Below are 17,168 nucleotides of genomic sequence, written 5' to 3' on the forward strand. Positions count from 1 at the left end.
GGCGGTATAGAAATGAAATGAAATAAAAAAATAAATAAAATGGATGTTTGGAAATGTTTCCATCAGTATGTGATTTTGTTGTTGAGAACAATGAGTTATAGGTGAGTTTTATCACCTATAAAAACTCTCATATCTGCACACTTAAAAAACCTGGAAACAGAATTTTCTAACCTCTTTAAAAATCTTGCAAACAAAGACTTTCAGTGGGTTTTGAACCCATTTGTTAAAAATATAAAAATGCAACACCTTCCAATTAGTTTGAAAGAACAAGTGACTGACATCAGGAAAGATGGAAATTTAGTAGCTGAATTTCAACAAAAACCTTTGCATAATTGGTGGATGGGGATGAAAAATTAGTATTATGATTTAGTACGCGTAACCAAAGATGCACTTCTTCCATTTGGATCTATGTATCTTTGTGAGGTGTCTTTTTCAGCTATGACAGCCATTAAAACCAAGTATCGAAATAAACTGAACTTAGAACCAGACCTTTGAATCACTGTATCACAAAATGTTAAACAAGGTTGTCAAAAATAATGAAGCATGTTCAATCACATTGCTCTCACTAAAAAATATTAATAACAATTTTTTTAGTGAGAAGAAAAAGATTTTTTGTATTGTTAATAAAATAATTTTTAAAATATGGTTGATTTCATCTTTCTCATCCTTTTTAATTTATATTTTTGGATATGGTTCATAATGTACATAATATATTAGTACAGCAGTACATGTATATCATTTATAAATAAATATATATATATTGGGGGTACATGCTCAAAAGGTTTTTACTGATAGGGGTGCATGATCAAAGAAGTTTGAGACCATTGGTATAAAGGACCTGCTAACTATCTTGAGTGAGGAATCAGCACACAATAAATGCCTCGTGTAGAAAAGCTCTACAAGTTTAAGCCAAAGGCTTTAGGGGAAAAGGTGGTTTTTTAAGCGGGATTTGCAGAAAAAAAGAGAGGAGTTAGTACCACAGAAGTGTTATGGGAGTACGTAAGAACAGCAATGGAAAATAAATGGAGTCTTAAGAATGCAGGAGAAGTTTAGTCACTTGAGGGTAGTGGAGGAGCAAAGACCACAGGCAGGGATATACTGGAAAGTAAAGCCAAAATGAGATGGCGGGACAAAGCCACAGACAGCATTAATGTAACAACATGGAGGGGAATAGGATTTGAGAGGCATTGCATGGGTTTGGATAAGACACAAAGTAAATGGATTTTGGCAGTTCTAGACAGAAGTGAGAAGACGGAGGTGTGACAAAGGAAGGCAAGAGAAAAAGACTGCAGCAGTTGAGATGGGAAGTGACTGGCACATGGATCAGTTTTAGTCTAGATCAGGGGTGGGCAATGTATGGTCCTCCAGATGTTTTTGCCTACAACTCCCATCATCCCTCACCACTGGCTAGGACTGAGAGAGAGGATACAGTGGGTAGCTTTGATTTATTACAAGGCAACGTCCTTGGCAGAAACCAGGGAGTTGATGTGATCCTTGCTTTATCAGGAGGGCTAAGAACGAACTGGTACTCAATCCAGACAGGAAAGGGTGTTATTGGCTGGTAGTTTGTCCACTGGGCGAGGCTTGTCCAGCCTACTCTAGATAGGATTGCACTCCCTTAGCCTGCCCTAAAGGATCAGGCTCACAGCCTTGGGATGCTTATTGACCCAGCACTGTCATTAGAGACTCAAGTGACCTCTGCAGCTTGAAGCACCTTTAACCAGGTTTGGTTGATATGTCGGCTGCCACCTTACCTAGATAGAGAAACTTAGCCACAATTAACTATGCCCTGGTAAGCCTCCCATTTGGACCATGGCAACGTGTTTTACATGGGGTCCCTTTAAAACAGTTTGGAAACTGCAGTTGGCCCAAAATAGGCAACTGGATTACTAGCTGAAACTAGGCATTTTGACCATATTATGCCTGGGCTCTGCCAGCTGCACCAGCTCACAGTTAGTTTCCAGGTCCAATTTAAAGTGCTGGTTTTAACCTTTCACCAGGTTACCTAAATGACTGCCTTCTCCCATATCTTCCTACCTGAACCCTAAGATGTTCTTCAGGGCCCTACTCTTGAGTGCCCCCATCGAATGAACTGAGGTGGGTAACTACCAGAGAGAGGGCCTTTCTAGTAGGAGCGCCCCAGTTATGGAACAGCCACCCAAACATCATAGTCTTTCCAGCAGCAGGTGTTCACCCAGGCCTTTTAAATAACCCTGTAGCCTGGGCCTCTCAGTTTTAAAATGCATGCATTTAATTCTGGGTTGCAGTGAGTTTTGTTGTTTTGTTTTATCTTGCTTTTGACTGCATGGTTTTATATTCTCTTTCGAATTTAAATTGTTTTTATGTTTGTTTATTGTAAGCTTCCCAGATAACTTTGTTATAGGGTGCCATACCAATGTCATAAAATCAATAACTTCCACCACTGTCAGGTCTATGTCACTTTCCCTCTTGCCCAGCATAAGCTACCTACTCTCCCACACTCCCCTCCTAGGTGCCTTGTAATTAGTGCTTATGTCTAAGCTGCTGGGATAGTCCCCGCAACAAGACTAGAGTGTATGCATCAACTATAGGACTTGAAAGTGGCTGAAGTGATACCACCCCCACCCTAAACAAGATTAGATGGATTTGACTATTGCAAAAGCTGGTTTGAAACTCAACATTAAAAAAACTAAGATCATGGCATCTGGCCCTACCACCTCCTGGCCTATAGAAGGGGAAGAAATGGAAGCAGTGACAGATTTTACTTTCTTGGGCTCCAAGATCACCGCAGACGGTGACTGTAGCCATGAAATTAAAAGACGCTTGCTCCTTGGGAGGAAAGCTATGGCAAACCTAGACAGCATAGTAAGAAGCAGAGACATCACCTTGCCGACAAAGGTCCGTCTAATCAAAGCTATGGTTTTCCCAGTAGTAATGTATGGCTGTGAGAGCTGGACTATAAGGAAGGCTGAGCGCCGAAGAATTGATGCTTTCGAACTGTGGTGCTGGAGAAGTCTCTTACGAGTCCCCTGGACTGCAAGGAGGTCAAACCAGTCCATACTAAAGGAAATCAACCCTGAGTGCTCATTGGAAGGACAGATACTGAAGCTGAAGCTCCAATATTTTGGCCACCTAATGCGAAGAGAAAACTCTCTGGAAAAGACCCTGATGCTGGGAAAGACTGAAGGCAAAAGGAGAAGGGGATGGCAGAGGATGAGATGGCTAGATAGCATCATCGATGCGATGAATATGAACTTGAGCACGCTCCGGGAGAGAGCGCAGGACAGGAAGGCCTGGCGTGCTATGGTCCATGGGGTCACGAAGAGTCGGACACGACTGAGCTACTGAACAACAACAACAAAGATACCAATCACCACTCTAGCATGCTTGGCTATTAACACTGTGGAGATGTAATTCTGAACTGGAAAGCAAGTGGATAGAGGACAGAGGGAAACTGTACTGTATTGGATGATACTAAATGGAGACTTAACTTACCAACACATTCTTTTACTTGCTCACTAAACAGTGGTTCAGACACTGGGGTGATCTCCTCTCCATCCATTCAGAGACAGATTATTTTAAAAGAAAAACTTGTCTGCAGTTGATTTCTCTACAGCTGGTCACTGCTGACAAAGCAATGAACCTATAATCTAATCCAAGAAGCTACTCTAACAGGGAAACAGAATAGCTGTCCAGACTGGACAACTGTCTGTGAATAAGCAGAAGAAGAATTCATAGGTGAGCTAGTTCTCCATTCTTCTACTTGTCACCATCTAGTGGTCCCAACACTGGGGCTTAATAAAGGACAGCAAATCATTCTTACTATGCTGTCTAGGTGTGCCTTAGCTTTCCTCCCAAGGAGCAAGCGTCTTTTAATTTCATGGCTAGAGTCACCGTCTGCGGTGATCTTGGAGCCGAAGAAAGTAGAATCTGTCACTGCTTCCATTTCTTCCCCTTCTATATGCCAGGAAGTGATGGGGCCAGATGCCATGATCTTCGTTTTTTTTAATGTTGAGTTTCAAACCAGCTTTTGCACTCTCCTCTTTCACCCTCAACAAGAGGCTCTTTAGATCCTCTTTGCTTTCTGCCATTAGGGTGGTATCGTCTGCGTATCTGAGGTTGTTGATCATTCTCCCAGCAATCTTAATTCCGACCTGTGATTCATCCAACCCGGCGTTTCTCATGATGTACTCTGCATATAAGTTAAATAAGCAGGGCGACAATATACAGCCTTGTCGTATTCCTTTCCCAATTTTGAACCAATCGGTTGTTCCATGTCTGGTTCTTACTGTTGCTTCTTGACCCTCGTACAGGTTTCTGAGGAGACAGGTAAGGTGGTCTGGTACTCCCATCTCTTTAAGAATTTGCCACAGTTTGTTGTGAGTTCTCGGTTCACATGCTGCTGAAGCCTAGCTTGTAGGATTTTGAGCATCACCTTGCTGGCATGTGAAATGAGCGCAATTGTGCGGTAGTTTGAACACTCTTTGGCATTGCCCTTCTTTGGAATTGGAATGTAAACTGACCATTTCCAGTCTTGTGGCCACTGTTGAGTGTTCCAAATTTGTTGGCATATTGAGTGCAGCACTTTAACAGCATCATCTTTTAGGATTTTAAATAGCTCGGCTGGAATACTGTCATCTCCGCTAGCTTTGTTAGTAATGCTTCCTAAGGCTCACTTGACTTCACTCTCTAGGATCTCCAGCTCAAGTTCAGTGATCGCACTATCATGGCTATCAGGGACATTAAGATCTTTCCTGTATAGTTCTTCTGTGTATTCTTTCCACCTCTTCTTAATCTCATCTGCATCTGTTAGGTCCCTGCCTTCTTTGTCCTTTATCATGCCCATCTTTGCACAAAACGTTCCCTTGATATCTCCAATTTTCTTGAAAAGATCTCTAGTCTTTCCCATTCTGTTTTTTTTCCTCAATTTCTTTGCATTGTTCATTTAAGAAGGCCTTCTTGTCTCTCCTTGCTATTCTCTGGAAATCTGCATTCAGTTGGGTATATGTTCCCCTTTCTCCCTTCCTTTTCGCTTCCCTTCTTTCCTCAGCTACTTGTAAAGCCTTATCAGACAGCCACTTGGCTTTCTTGCATTTCTTTTTCTTTGGGATGGATTTCGTTGCTGCCTCCTGAACAATGTTACGGACCTCTGTCCAGAGTTCCTCAGGCACTCTGTCTATCAGGTCTAATCCCTGAAATCTATTCCTCACCTCCACTGTATATTCATCAGGGATATGATTTCGGTCATACCTGAATGGTTTAGTGGTTTTCCCTACGTTCTTCAATTTAAGCCGAAATTTTGCAAGAAGCAGCTCATGATCTGAGCCACAGTCAGCTCCAGGTCTTGTTTTTACTGACTGTATAAAGCTTCTCCATCTTTGGCTGCAAAGGACATAATCAATCTGATTTCGATATTGACCATCTGGTGATGTCCATGTGTAGAGTCGCCTCTTGTGCTGTTGGAAAAGAGTGTTTGCTATGATCAGCGTGTTCTCTTGGCAAAACTCTATTAGCCTTTGTCCTGCTTCATTTTGTACACCAAGGCCATGCTTGCCTGTTATCTCGGTGATTTCTTGACTTCCTACTTTAGCATTACAATCCCCTATGATGCAGAGGACATCTTTTTTTGGTGTTAGTTCTAGAAGGTGTTGTAGGTCTTCTTAGAAACGATCAACCTCAGCTGCTTCGGCCTCAGTGGTTGGGGCATAGACTTGAATTACTGTGATGTTGAATGGTTTGCCTTGGATTCATACTGAGATCATTCTATCATTTTTTAGATTGTACCTCAGTACTGCTTTCCCCACCCTTTTGTTGACTATGAGTGCTACTCCATTTCTTCTAAGGGATTCTTGCCCACAGTAGTAGATATAATGGTCACCTGAATTAAATTCGCCCATGCTTGTCCATTTTAGTTGACCGATTCCCAAGATGTCAATGTTCAATCTTGCCATCTCATGTTTGACCACCTCCAGCTTACCTTGATTCATTGATCTGACATTCCAGGTTCCTAAACAATATTGTTCTTTACAGCATCGGACTTTCTTTTCACTACCAGATACATCCACAGCTGAGTGTCCTTTCAGCTTTGGCCCAACCGCTTCACTCTTTCTGGTGCTACTTGGAAATTCCCTCTGCTCTTCCCCAGTAGTATATTGGACACCTTCCAACCTGAGGGGCTCATCTTCTGGTGTCATATCTTTTAGCCTTATGATACGTTCCATGGGGTTTTCTTGGCAAGAATACTGGAGTGGGTTGCCATTTCCTTCTCCAGTGGACCACATTTTGTCAGAACTCTCCATGACCTGTCCATCTTGGGTGGCCCTGTACGGCATAGCTTATGGCTTCACTGAGTTACGCAAGCCCCTTCGCCACAACAAGGCAGTGATCCATGAAAGGGGCCTGATCTGTAGCAGAGGATAAAAACCACTTAGAGCCAGCTGCTCAGATCATGACTGGAACCTGCAACCATCCCCTGTGCAGGCAGGAGAAAGACTGGCTCTAGAGAGGAAGGTAGTGCCTCCTAGTCCAATTCCCTGCAAAGCCTTTCTTATAAAAGACCCTGCCTGCTACTGAACAGAAAGGAAAGCACCTGTGTCTAGGGCACTAGGTGGAAAAAAATAGGGAGAACTGGTGGGTCATCTGGAATGCACTCAAGGAAGCCCCCAAATATTTACATCTTAGGACTGCAAAAGGAAATGAATTTGCCTTTTCAGTAAAGGATGGGAAGTTGTTAGGCTGGTCATGGTTTTCTCTGTACACTTGTCCCTCTGAGAAAAGTATAACTCATTCCCTCACCTCATGAAACTTCTGCAAGGCAGCCACCAGGCAGACCTTCAGGCTATCTACAATTTCTTGATGAGGCATCTGGAATACAACCCTAGAATACCACTTTGTCAAAGTGCTGGTAGCAGGAAAAAAAGAATAAATATTAGCAATGTTATTTCAAGACATAAAGCCTCATTATTCACAAGTAAGCCAAGCTCTAGTTTTGGAAGTTGGCAATTTCTCAGAATTATCAGTGCCCTACCAATCAAATTGCCATCCATCACACCTCTGTCTATCTTTTAGCAGTTTAATACTCCTGCAATAATATGATCCAATACTACAGGAAATAGATCTAAAAAGAAGCTGCAGCCTAAATCTGTAGTCTCATCAAGTTGGATCAAGACTTAGCATGCTTAGAGTAGACCCACTGAAATCCATGGGGCATGTCTAAGTCTGAATCCAACCCATTTATTTGTTATCCTAATGCCTGTTGGGTCTCTCTTATGACTTAGTTCCACGTAAATCTCGCTCCACAAACAGATCACAGTAAGTTTACCCTGAAGGAGAAAAAGAGTTGCCAGACTAATTGCCCAAGCTTCCCCCTGCAGTACTCCTATACAGGTAGACAATTATTATTTGTCGTTAATATCTTGCTCTGTCTCAAAGGACCCCCAAAGTGGCTTTAAAAAACGAAGGCTACCCCTGCCCCCAGCACAATATAATATAAACACACACACAAATCTTAGGTCAAACAGTATTGACAACAAAACAACGCATCAAAAGTGTAATGACAACTCATAATCAGCAACCCAATATAAATTCACCCCTGTAGCCTTCACACTACTCAAAAGAACTTTGAAATGGAAACAAATCAGTAATTAATGCAATTAGAATAAATGTGAACAGTGTAAAAGTGATCAGTTAGAAGTCTGGTTGCTGCATTTTGAACCAGCTGATATTTCCAAGCACTCTTTGAAGATGGCTCCAAGTACAGTATGTTACAGCAATCCCAGATAGATGTTACCATGGAATTAATGATGGTCTCCAGGCATGCTTTATATGCAGTTAAAATTAGGGATGCTACTGAGGCTCTTGAAATACAAACAATTTGTGATGCTGAACCTATCTTTGAAACTGATGACTGAAATTCTCTTTTTTAAAAATACTAACAGCAGCCATGGGAAAGGGAGGTTTAGAACACTGATCAAGACTGTGGCATGGGTGAAGGGGAATTTCCCCCTTTCCCCCACACCGTTTTTCTGCTGAAATTGCACCTCAAAGCTGGGACCATTTTTTGTGGGAAAACAGTGGGGAGGATTAAACCCCTTGTCCGCCCAGTGTCAAATCTGAATTGAGCTCCCCACAGGGACTGTTAATTACACACAAAAAAGGACAGTCCTGATCATAGGATTCCAAGATGCAGTTAATATCACATGTAGTTTGAACTCAAGTTTCAGGGGATTTCTTCCAATAAGAGAGAAAAGCATTACAACCCCTGGATTCTTCTGCAGCTCAGATTTTAATCTGAGTTAGAGAAGACTTCCCCTCTTACTCCCCTGCTACCCAGACTGCCTCCACATCTGCTTCCACCCAGGGCCCCAGTGATCTCCTAAATGCCCTGTCCTCTGACCTCCCACAGAAAGAGGGAAGGAGATCCCCCTCCCTGCCAGATGTAATATCACTAGCCCTTGGTAAAATTCCATTTAACTTTGGCCTGATGCACTGCGTTCAAAAATGGAAAGGGAGAGGCAGAGAGGATGAGATCTACTTCCTTTTTCCTTCCTGCAGCTTGTTGCCACTGCCAGAGCATTGTGGCCACTCCAGTTGAATAAGTGGGGTGGGGCATCAATCGGGACAGAAGGGGGCTGAGTAGATAGAGGAAGAGGAGAGTGGGGACTCAAAAGGTATACATTCAAGTTGGCTTGGAATAAACTGAGCTACTTCATGATTTTGGGGGGAAGTACGGTGGCTTATTTCCAAACCCAGCTGAAAAAAAAAGCAGGGGGAGAGCTCACCCATCACTAGTTAATGAATTCTTAAAACTATTCTGCAACACTGGTCAAGAATACCTAGAACTCAATCATTCCCCATGCCATGACCATCAGAAGTGGCCATTCTGGGAACAGCAATGGCCACAAGTGCTGAAACAGCCCCACAAACCTAGATGCTAAAAGGCTCAAAATGTTTTCAAAACAGAATGCACTTACTGGTTGATGCTTGCCACAAAGCCAACCACAGAGCGCTTTCCCCTGCTGGGGTCATGATACACATCCATGCCAATCACCATCAACTGTTTCTGGAAAGCAGAAACAAACCAGATTGCAGTGCACCAGGTATTACTCCCAGGCACAATTCAACATTACACTGGGGAAAGCATGACAACTAGAAAAAGTTAAGTTGTAAACTCACTGTACAGTCTCCTGACGTCTCATTATAGCAGCTTTCCCCAACCTCGTGTCCTCCAGATATTGTTGGACTACAATTCCCAGCAATCCTGACCATCAGCTTTGCTGGCTGACAGGAGTTGAGGTCTGGAAGGCACCAGGTTGGGGAAGCCTGCACTATAGTATGCCTGAAAAAAGGTGAAGCGGTTAGCTACAGATCTAATTACAGGGCTTGCTAGCGGGGCTCTATATCAAAATGTTGCAGTATAACCTTGGTAGGCACTTGTTACTTGAGCCTGTGGCTGAGGGGTTGGAAAAACTAAAGACAGAAGTTCCTGCTCTAAGTTGACCTTACTTCATGTGCCTAACAGAAACCCAATTCTTCCCGTAGGAAGACCCCTCCCCCCGCCAGTAAGGGAGGATGCCATCAATTCTGATGCCATCAAGACTCCAGTAGAATGGAGGCTCCAGTACTTCCTTCCCACCTGGAAAGAATCCACCTCAGGTCTTAATCATTAGAAAATAGCACATCTACAGACGGAACCAATCTGCATGGAAATCAATGCAGCACGAGGCTTCTGCATGAAATTATGCATTTGATTTGACCTGGGAAAAGGCCCAAGGTGGCAAGTTTAACTACACTGACCTTCACTGTAACTTTAAAGGCATGAGGAATTCTTGACTGGGGATCCAAACCTGTTTCAGCCCCACCTCTAACCTGCAATCTTAACAGTGGACTACACTGCAGGGCTGCTATAGTTAGGTCTCCCCATATAGAAATAGCTTTTATATGACTTACCAAAGGGATGTCCACACCCCAGAGCTCTCCACCTAGCTTGCAATTGATCTGCAGTAGTATTTTTTGAGCTATGCTCCTAAGTTTGGTGGGCTGGGTTGTAATGGTTCGAGCATTAATAACCTAGAGAGAAGCAAATATTTACAGCTGTTAATGTCAGCCAAGATACTAATTATTCCTCCTTCGACAACTCTCTATTTGCATTCTAATGAGTCAGTCAATGTTAGTACATTCGCAAAATACGTAGCAGCTCTTAAAACAAATATTGTTTTCCTGCGTCTATTCACAGGAGACATACAAAGGTGATCAGTCCACTGGTCCATCTGCTTTAATTAAAGTATTTATATTCCTGTTTTCCAATTGCTCTTTGTATTATGTTTTATCCTTTTAGCTTTGTAATCCGCTCAGAAAACTTTTGTTATTGGGCAGATGAAAAATATTAAATAAATAAATAATTCCCACCATTCTACATTCTCTAAAAGTGAGCTAACAATGATGCAAACCAATAAAAGCATAACAAATACTATCTCTGAAATCAAATCACACAACTTGAAAGAGCAGAAAAAAATAAGGCCCATTGTTGCCTAAAGGAAAAAAGAGGGAATAAGCCAGATGGACAGTTCTGGGAACAGAATTCCAAAGTCTGAGCACTCCCGTAGAAAAGGCTGCCACCCACATTGCCTTAGATGGCAGGGGAACCTGAACATTGACTCGGAGGAGGATTTTAGCAACAGGGCAAGTTTATATACTTTTATTGTTATATTTAATGCTTTTATCGCCTTTGTTAACCACTTTGGTAGTTCACTGGAAAGCAATATATACATTCATGTAACAAATAAATATGGGAGAAGGTGGTCATCGAACCCACTAGTATCTAGTTCTAGTCTATCTGGCAGTAGCTCTCCAAGGGGGTTTCTCCACACCAACGGAAGGAGAGGCCAAATGTGGCTTACCTGGATTTTTCAAGGAGCCGGTTTGGTCCACGCAGGGCTCCATGAGCTAGTGTATCGCACCAGTAAAAGTCACTTCACAGAACATACTTCCGGGGTGTGTGTGTGTACAGTGAACATCAGTTGACTGGCAGGGGCTGCTCCCCCACCCTTGTCCAGCCTCCCCCCCCTGCTTTTTTCCTTTGATAAAATCCTGGGAGGTTTCCTCCCCCGTCTTCAGGGAATTAGTACTTTGAAATGTGTTATTTCAAGGAGGGGTCTCTGTAAATTCTGATGTGCACATTCAGCAGACAAGCTTCACTGCCCACAATGGGAGTTACTTCTGAGTAGACACTAATTGGCTTGTGTTGGGAAACACAGGGGGGACAGGAACCATCTCCCTCTCCCCCTCCCTCCATTACTTCCTTCCTTAAATAAACAATCATTAGAGGAACACACTGTTCTTGCTGCCCTGCTGAGATCAATCAAAGCTTTAACATTAAGGCTCTCTAAATGTGTTACTTCGATTCATGGGAATCTCAGTAACTTTGGGAGTGTGCATTTCAGGAACAAGCCTCATTGACCATAATGGGAGTTACTTCTGAGTAGACACACATAAGTTTGTGCTGGAAAGACGGGCAGGGGAAACCAAACGATGAGAAAACAGCCCCCTTTCTAACTGGATACTGCACAGGATTGGATGATCGAAGGTGGAAGTAGTTATTTCCGAATGGCAATAAACCAAACAATCGAGAATCACAGCTTCCAGAAAGCACTTTACAGCCTTTAGCAAAGTAGTGCTTTAAAATGTGTTATTTCAAGGGGGGGGGGGAGAACCTCTTTAAATTCTGATCTGCGCATTCATGGGACAAGCCTCACTGACCACAATGGGAGTTACTTCTGAGTAGACCCTAACTGGTTTGTACAGGGACAGGAAACACTGGGGTCATGGTGAAAGGCACACCCCTGGGAAGGGCTAGCATACCCGAGGTAAATGCGGGGGGTGGGGCACAGAGCAATTATACCACAGAGAACTTAACTTAAAGGAAAGAACTGGACTTTAAGCAGTCTCCGGAAATCCGTTTTTTTTCCGTGATAAGCTCTGGGTGGCTGCTGGATGGCCATAGCATCATATATCCCTAACAACCGCCAAACGCAGCCAGCTCAGACTAAATCACCCGTGGAGGCACCCCCCAAGATCTCAAGCAAATGTATTTTCCAGTCCTGCTACCCAAGATCTTTTTAAATTGGAGATGCCAGAAATTGAAAATGGGACCGTATGCACATAAAACATGTTTACTGAGCTATGGGTACTCAACATTATCTTATTTTCAATGCAATGATTTATTATTAGTTTTAGCTCTATTTTAATTGCTTTATATTTTCCTTTGAAGAACACTTTAAGTGTAAAACTTAATTCAATGTAACTCTTCAGAAAGGGTGGACTGATTTAAACACACCTCTGCCTGTGGAAGCCCACAAGTACCTGAGTGCAACGGAACCCTTCTGTTCATGTAACCTTTGGACATGCAGCCCATGTATTTTGTATTGCAAAATTATATCTACTTATAGACAAGGCATGCACACAAGCAAGAATAGTAAGCAAGATGACTTACTTGAAGACTAGGGCTTGTCTCATATGCAGCCTTATTTGTCCCACCAGACAAAATGGAATTTACTTCCAGGTAAACATACATAAAATGGTTTGTTACAAGTGCCCAGCACTTTCCAGAAGCAAGGGATGGTAATTACCGGGCAAAATAATGGTATGAATGTGTATGCTATTTGATTAGCACAGTCATAAATATTCATAATTTCAAAACTAAACACAATGAGGAGCTCACGTAGCTGGGCACAGAACAGGAGTACAAATTCATTTACATGGGCTCAGCGGATGATCCTGGTGAGATACATGATAGCATCACCTGGATTCTAGCACCTGTGATGCCTTATGAGTACCATAATCAAACCATAATTACAGGAACAACTGTGCTGGGAAGATGCTTCCCCCACAAGTACTTTCTTTACAAAGAAAAGCAGCCTTTCATAAGAGGGTTAATAAGTTTATTTGTTCAGTTTTAGAAGACTATACATACTTTCATTATGTTAGATCTTATTTTAAATCAGATTTTTGAGAAAATTATAGGAAATTTTTAAAAAGATTTGATTTTTAAAGGTCCGTTAAAGAAAATGCTCATCATCTCACCCACTTCAGACATACAGACCGGATGCAGGAAATTCCAAATCTTCAATGAGAAAAGAATAAACATTGTCCAGTTACACTACCAAAATTGGACAAACTTCTTAAGCTGCAGCACTCTAAGGCTACAAAAAGCAAAACTGTTCAACTGTCATATACAAACAACATGTTATCCTAGAAAAAAATCTCTGCTATTATAGATGACTATGGGCTTCAGGAAGAACCAGAGTCCTATTCTTTAAAAGGCAAGACATACTGACTCTGCATAACAATTGCAAGCTATCAGCTATGAAGCATCACAGCCAAAACAGTCTATGCAAGGAATGTCTTTTGAAGTGTCCTGAATTAAAGATTTAAATTAACCTGAAACATCCTCAGCACAAGAACTTTATTTGACTCACCTGAGAGGGGATTGGAGACTGTACACAGCAAAGTTTTTTAATGGCCCCGTACAAGTCGTCTCTGGTCCCAGTGATAATACAAACTATCAATTGTACAGCGCCCTTAAAGAAATGGAGGGGGCTGTAAGTGACTAGTTTGACTTATAATAAATATAACACCACCACACATCTAATACTAGCGCATTAAACACTTCCATTATGGATAACTGCATTAGAGCTGAAATTGTACTGAAGCTGCAAAGCTGCCATTACTGTACAAACTATGGAATAGCAGCCTGACTGCAATATTAACCTATGTTTATGCAAAAAATTACATCCAGGAACACTAACATTCACGATTTTCACTCCAGGTCTCATCTTGTGACATAGAGAACACTCTAAAGTAACTTAACTAGAATATGAACCTACCCGTACACTATGACCCTCTGAGGCCCTCTTCTAAGTGAGGTATGGAGGATGGCAACCATGGAGAGGGTCTTCTCGGTGGCGGCCCCAATTGTGAAATGCTCTCCCTAGTGAGGTCTGCCTGGCACCAACAGTGTCATCTTTTCAGCACCTGGTTAAGACATTTCTCTACTCCCAGGCATATGATGGGGCTTTTTACTGTTAGTCCTGGTAGTTTTATTGCTAATTGTTTTTAACTGTTTCAAACTGTTTTAAAGTTTTGTATGTTAAAGGTTTAATATTATGTTTTATTATGTTATGAATCACCCAGACAGCTTTGGCTATTGAGCAGTACAGACATGTAATTAATGAAAAGTATTCCCAGTTGAATATTTACAGCACAAAAGGTGTGTTTTCAGGGAGCTCTAAAAGTTTAACTTTTTTTTTTGTCTTTTCACCAATCCTTTAGGCAGCCACTTCACTTTTTGTCAACCAGGGCTACTTCTCCCAGACTAATGACCCTAGCCAATTGGAGATGAAACACTCAGTGTTAAGACATTACATTGCCATAGCCAGTTTTGACTATGTGATGACATTATAAAGCCAATTCAGAGAGAGGACAGTCCTTCTTTCCCTCTTTCTGAAGGAATGAAGCAGTCACCCCAATCTGCCTTGAAAAATTGTGGTCCCCAGCCATTACAGCTCAGTAGTATTTTTACCTGGCAAATTAGGACGAAATTATGTATTATATCCAATACTGCCTTGCTACCAACCAGCCTCCTCGTACAGGGTTCTCCCCTGTAACATTAGGATCACAACGTATTACAATGTCATTCGGCTGTGGACTTCTCCATGCCACATAACTGTTTGCTTCTGGAGATGTGCAGGGAGATTTGCAACATGGGGCAAATTATTCTACCCATTTCAAGGAGAAGAAAAAGAACCTGATATGGGGATGCCAATTTCAACAGCAGCCCCTCTTGGGTATAATGTATAATTCTATCCTTAACCATGTGGGTAAGAAAAAGGGTGCCTCTGCTATTACGTTTTTCTTCCTCAGCCTGTGCAGAATTTCACATTGGTTACTTCACTGCAGTCCACAAAGACCAGTGGAGAGTATTCACTGATGGAGAATCTCTCTCTCTGTCTCCTGCACAATATGGGCTAGACCAGGGGTGGACAGCTTTGGGAGGTCATCCTCTCACCCCCCAGATCATTGCCCCAATCTAAAGGGTGCCCCTGTAAATAAGAAAAGGGAGAAATTGCCGGTTTGCCACCAAATGTTGCAGCAAACCCCTGTGTAGCTCTACAGAACACAACAATGGTTAAATTTAGCTTGTTTCCAAACTAAATTTAACTCTTTTGGTGCTCCAGAGGGGCTACGGAGTACCTACCAAAAGGGCCAATTTAGCTTGTTTTCAAGCTAAATTTGGGCATTTTGGTGCACTGTAGTGGCTATGGATGCCTTTGTTTGTAAAAAAGAAAAAAAAAGGTTTTTTTCCCATTTTGAGGAACAGCAAAGATTGCCAGGGGCTGCACAAGGGTTGCCGCATGAGGTTTGTGGGCCACATATTGCCCACTGCTGGGCTAGACCATGAGATCACACCTTTGCCAGCTATATTCAGGTGACCTGATAGGACAGTTACCTGACACCTAGTGGGGCTAATACGGAAGCTTATTATGTAGGATTATCAAACCATCAGCAGGCTGGGGTGAATTCCCAGTCAATATTTGTGGTAACAAAACCACATGTGGAGACATACAGTGTGTATTACAGAGTAGCACAGTAAGCTTTACTATAAAAATGTAAAGTTCAAGTTAATGGTTCTCTTAAATATTGCTTCCCATAAAGCTGTAGAGGAATGCTGAGATGCACAAAACTACATTTGCCTCTTCTGACTAAAGCCATTGGTACATCTATTCCACACAATTAATGTCCGTGTTCCTATATAAACAATACAAACCAAAGGGTTTTAAGATTCAAAACCCTGTTAATGACATACCTCACTACTGAGTAATGATTTGATGGTCCTGGCATAAGTCTCTATTCGGTCGTCCTTCAATTCTACCCAAACAGGTGGGGTTAACTGGATACCAAGTGGGCCAGAGACCTTCTGCACCATACTGACCAGTTCATGTGCTTGTTCCATTGCCCGCTTTGGGTAAAAAAGTGCCCAGTAATGAAGCGGAATCTAGGGAGTAGAACAGAAATCAACATACATAGCCCCTTGCTCTCACAAATCACCAACTGCCAAAACTACTTAGCCACTATTTTCACACATACATACATTTGTTATTTGTATTTTATACTGTTTTTCTAAACAGCCCTGAAAGCTACACTAAAGGGCGATATAGATTTTTAAAAATATATAATAAAAAATGAAACTTACACACTATTTGCAAAACCTGTAACCACCCTGCCACCACTGTACAAGGGTCTACAAGCCAACTATGCCCCAAATGGCGGTAATCAGGTTCCTGCCCCTCCACATCTCCTGCCAAAGAAGCCCACCATCCACCTTTCTTGCTTCAGAGCAGGAAAGGCTGGTGGGGCATTTGGTGGACTGGCTGCTCAGAGGGAAGACATGCCAAGTGCTTTGGTTCCCAGTAGTCAAGGAAGCACTATGCCAGCCTTCCTTGCAGAGAAGGCTGGTAGGAAGCTTGCCCTTTGGCAGCTCTCAGGAAAAGCTCGCCAGGTGTCTTAGCAACCATACAATCCCCAGTATTACTCCCATCCCTGGTGATGGAGAGGGGATTGGAATTGCCACACAACTGCCAGGACAATCTCAGTACACCTCTGCAGCTTCAAAGGTTGTAAGGAAGGCTAATCATTTGTTATACTCAGAGGGTGGCAGCGTACTTGCCATGGCAAGCAAAACTATGGAAACCTGCTGAGGCAGCAAAGTCAGGATGACCAAGCTCAAAATGGTAAGTGGATAAAATGGCAAAGCAGGAACATTCCTTACTATGCATTTTCTTTATTTCTCCATGCCTGATTCAGTAATTAGAGAACTGCCTATTAATAATGCAGCCAATTTCTGCCACTCCCTGGCATTCAGCCTAGATTGTCCGCTATTGACCGCTATTGACTATAGAAAAAGTTGTGTCAAACTGAAAAGACAATTTTAAAATATGGTTGGAGTAGGTGACCCTGAATTCTCAACTATAACATGTCCAACCATTTCCTTAATAGCAGCCCAAAATAGGGAAGTTCTGTCCCCTCTCTGCCTTCTGACATCTCCACACATCCTCACAAGGACAAACTTTCAAATAGGGCATATACACATGAAAACTGGCACAGGATGATTTTGACTGAAACAAGCCTATGCA

General features: G+C 42.3%; 1 protein-coding gene across 5 annotated transcripts in view; it reads right to left on the reverse strand.

Moving 5' to 3' along the window:
* PIWIL2 (piwi like RNA-mediated gene silencing 2) overlaps nt 1-17,168 on the reverse strand; it is a 59,467-nt gene that overhangs the window by 16,867 nt on the left and 25,432 nt on the right. For all 5 annotated transcript variants that reach the window (XM_084804029.1, XM_084804030.1, XM_084804032.1 and 2 more), the window contains exons 16-20: nt 15,842-16,030; nt 13,455-13,556; nt 9,928-10,047; nt 8,952-9,040; nt 6,775-6,880 (exon numbers count right to left, since the gene is read on the reverse strand). In XM_084804029.1, the coding sequence (XP_084660155.1) occupies nt 6,775-6,880; nt 8,952-9,040; nt 9,928-10,047; nt 13,455-13,556; nt 15,842-16,030 (606 nt within the window). The remainder of the gene's footprint in view (nt 1-6,774; nt 6,881-8,951; nt 9,041-9,927; nt 10,048-13,454; nt 13,557-15,841; nt 16,031-17,168) is intronic.

Source organism: Heloderma suspectum, chromosome 6 (genome assembly GCF_057233095.1).
Source record: "Heloderma suspectum isolate Gila_16-S chromosome 6, 16-S_ref, whole genome shotgun sequence".
Taxonomy (NCBI): Eukaryota; Metazoa; Chordata; class Lepidosauria; order Squamata; family Helodermatidae; genus Heloderma; species Heloderma suspectum.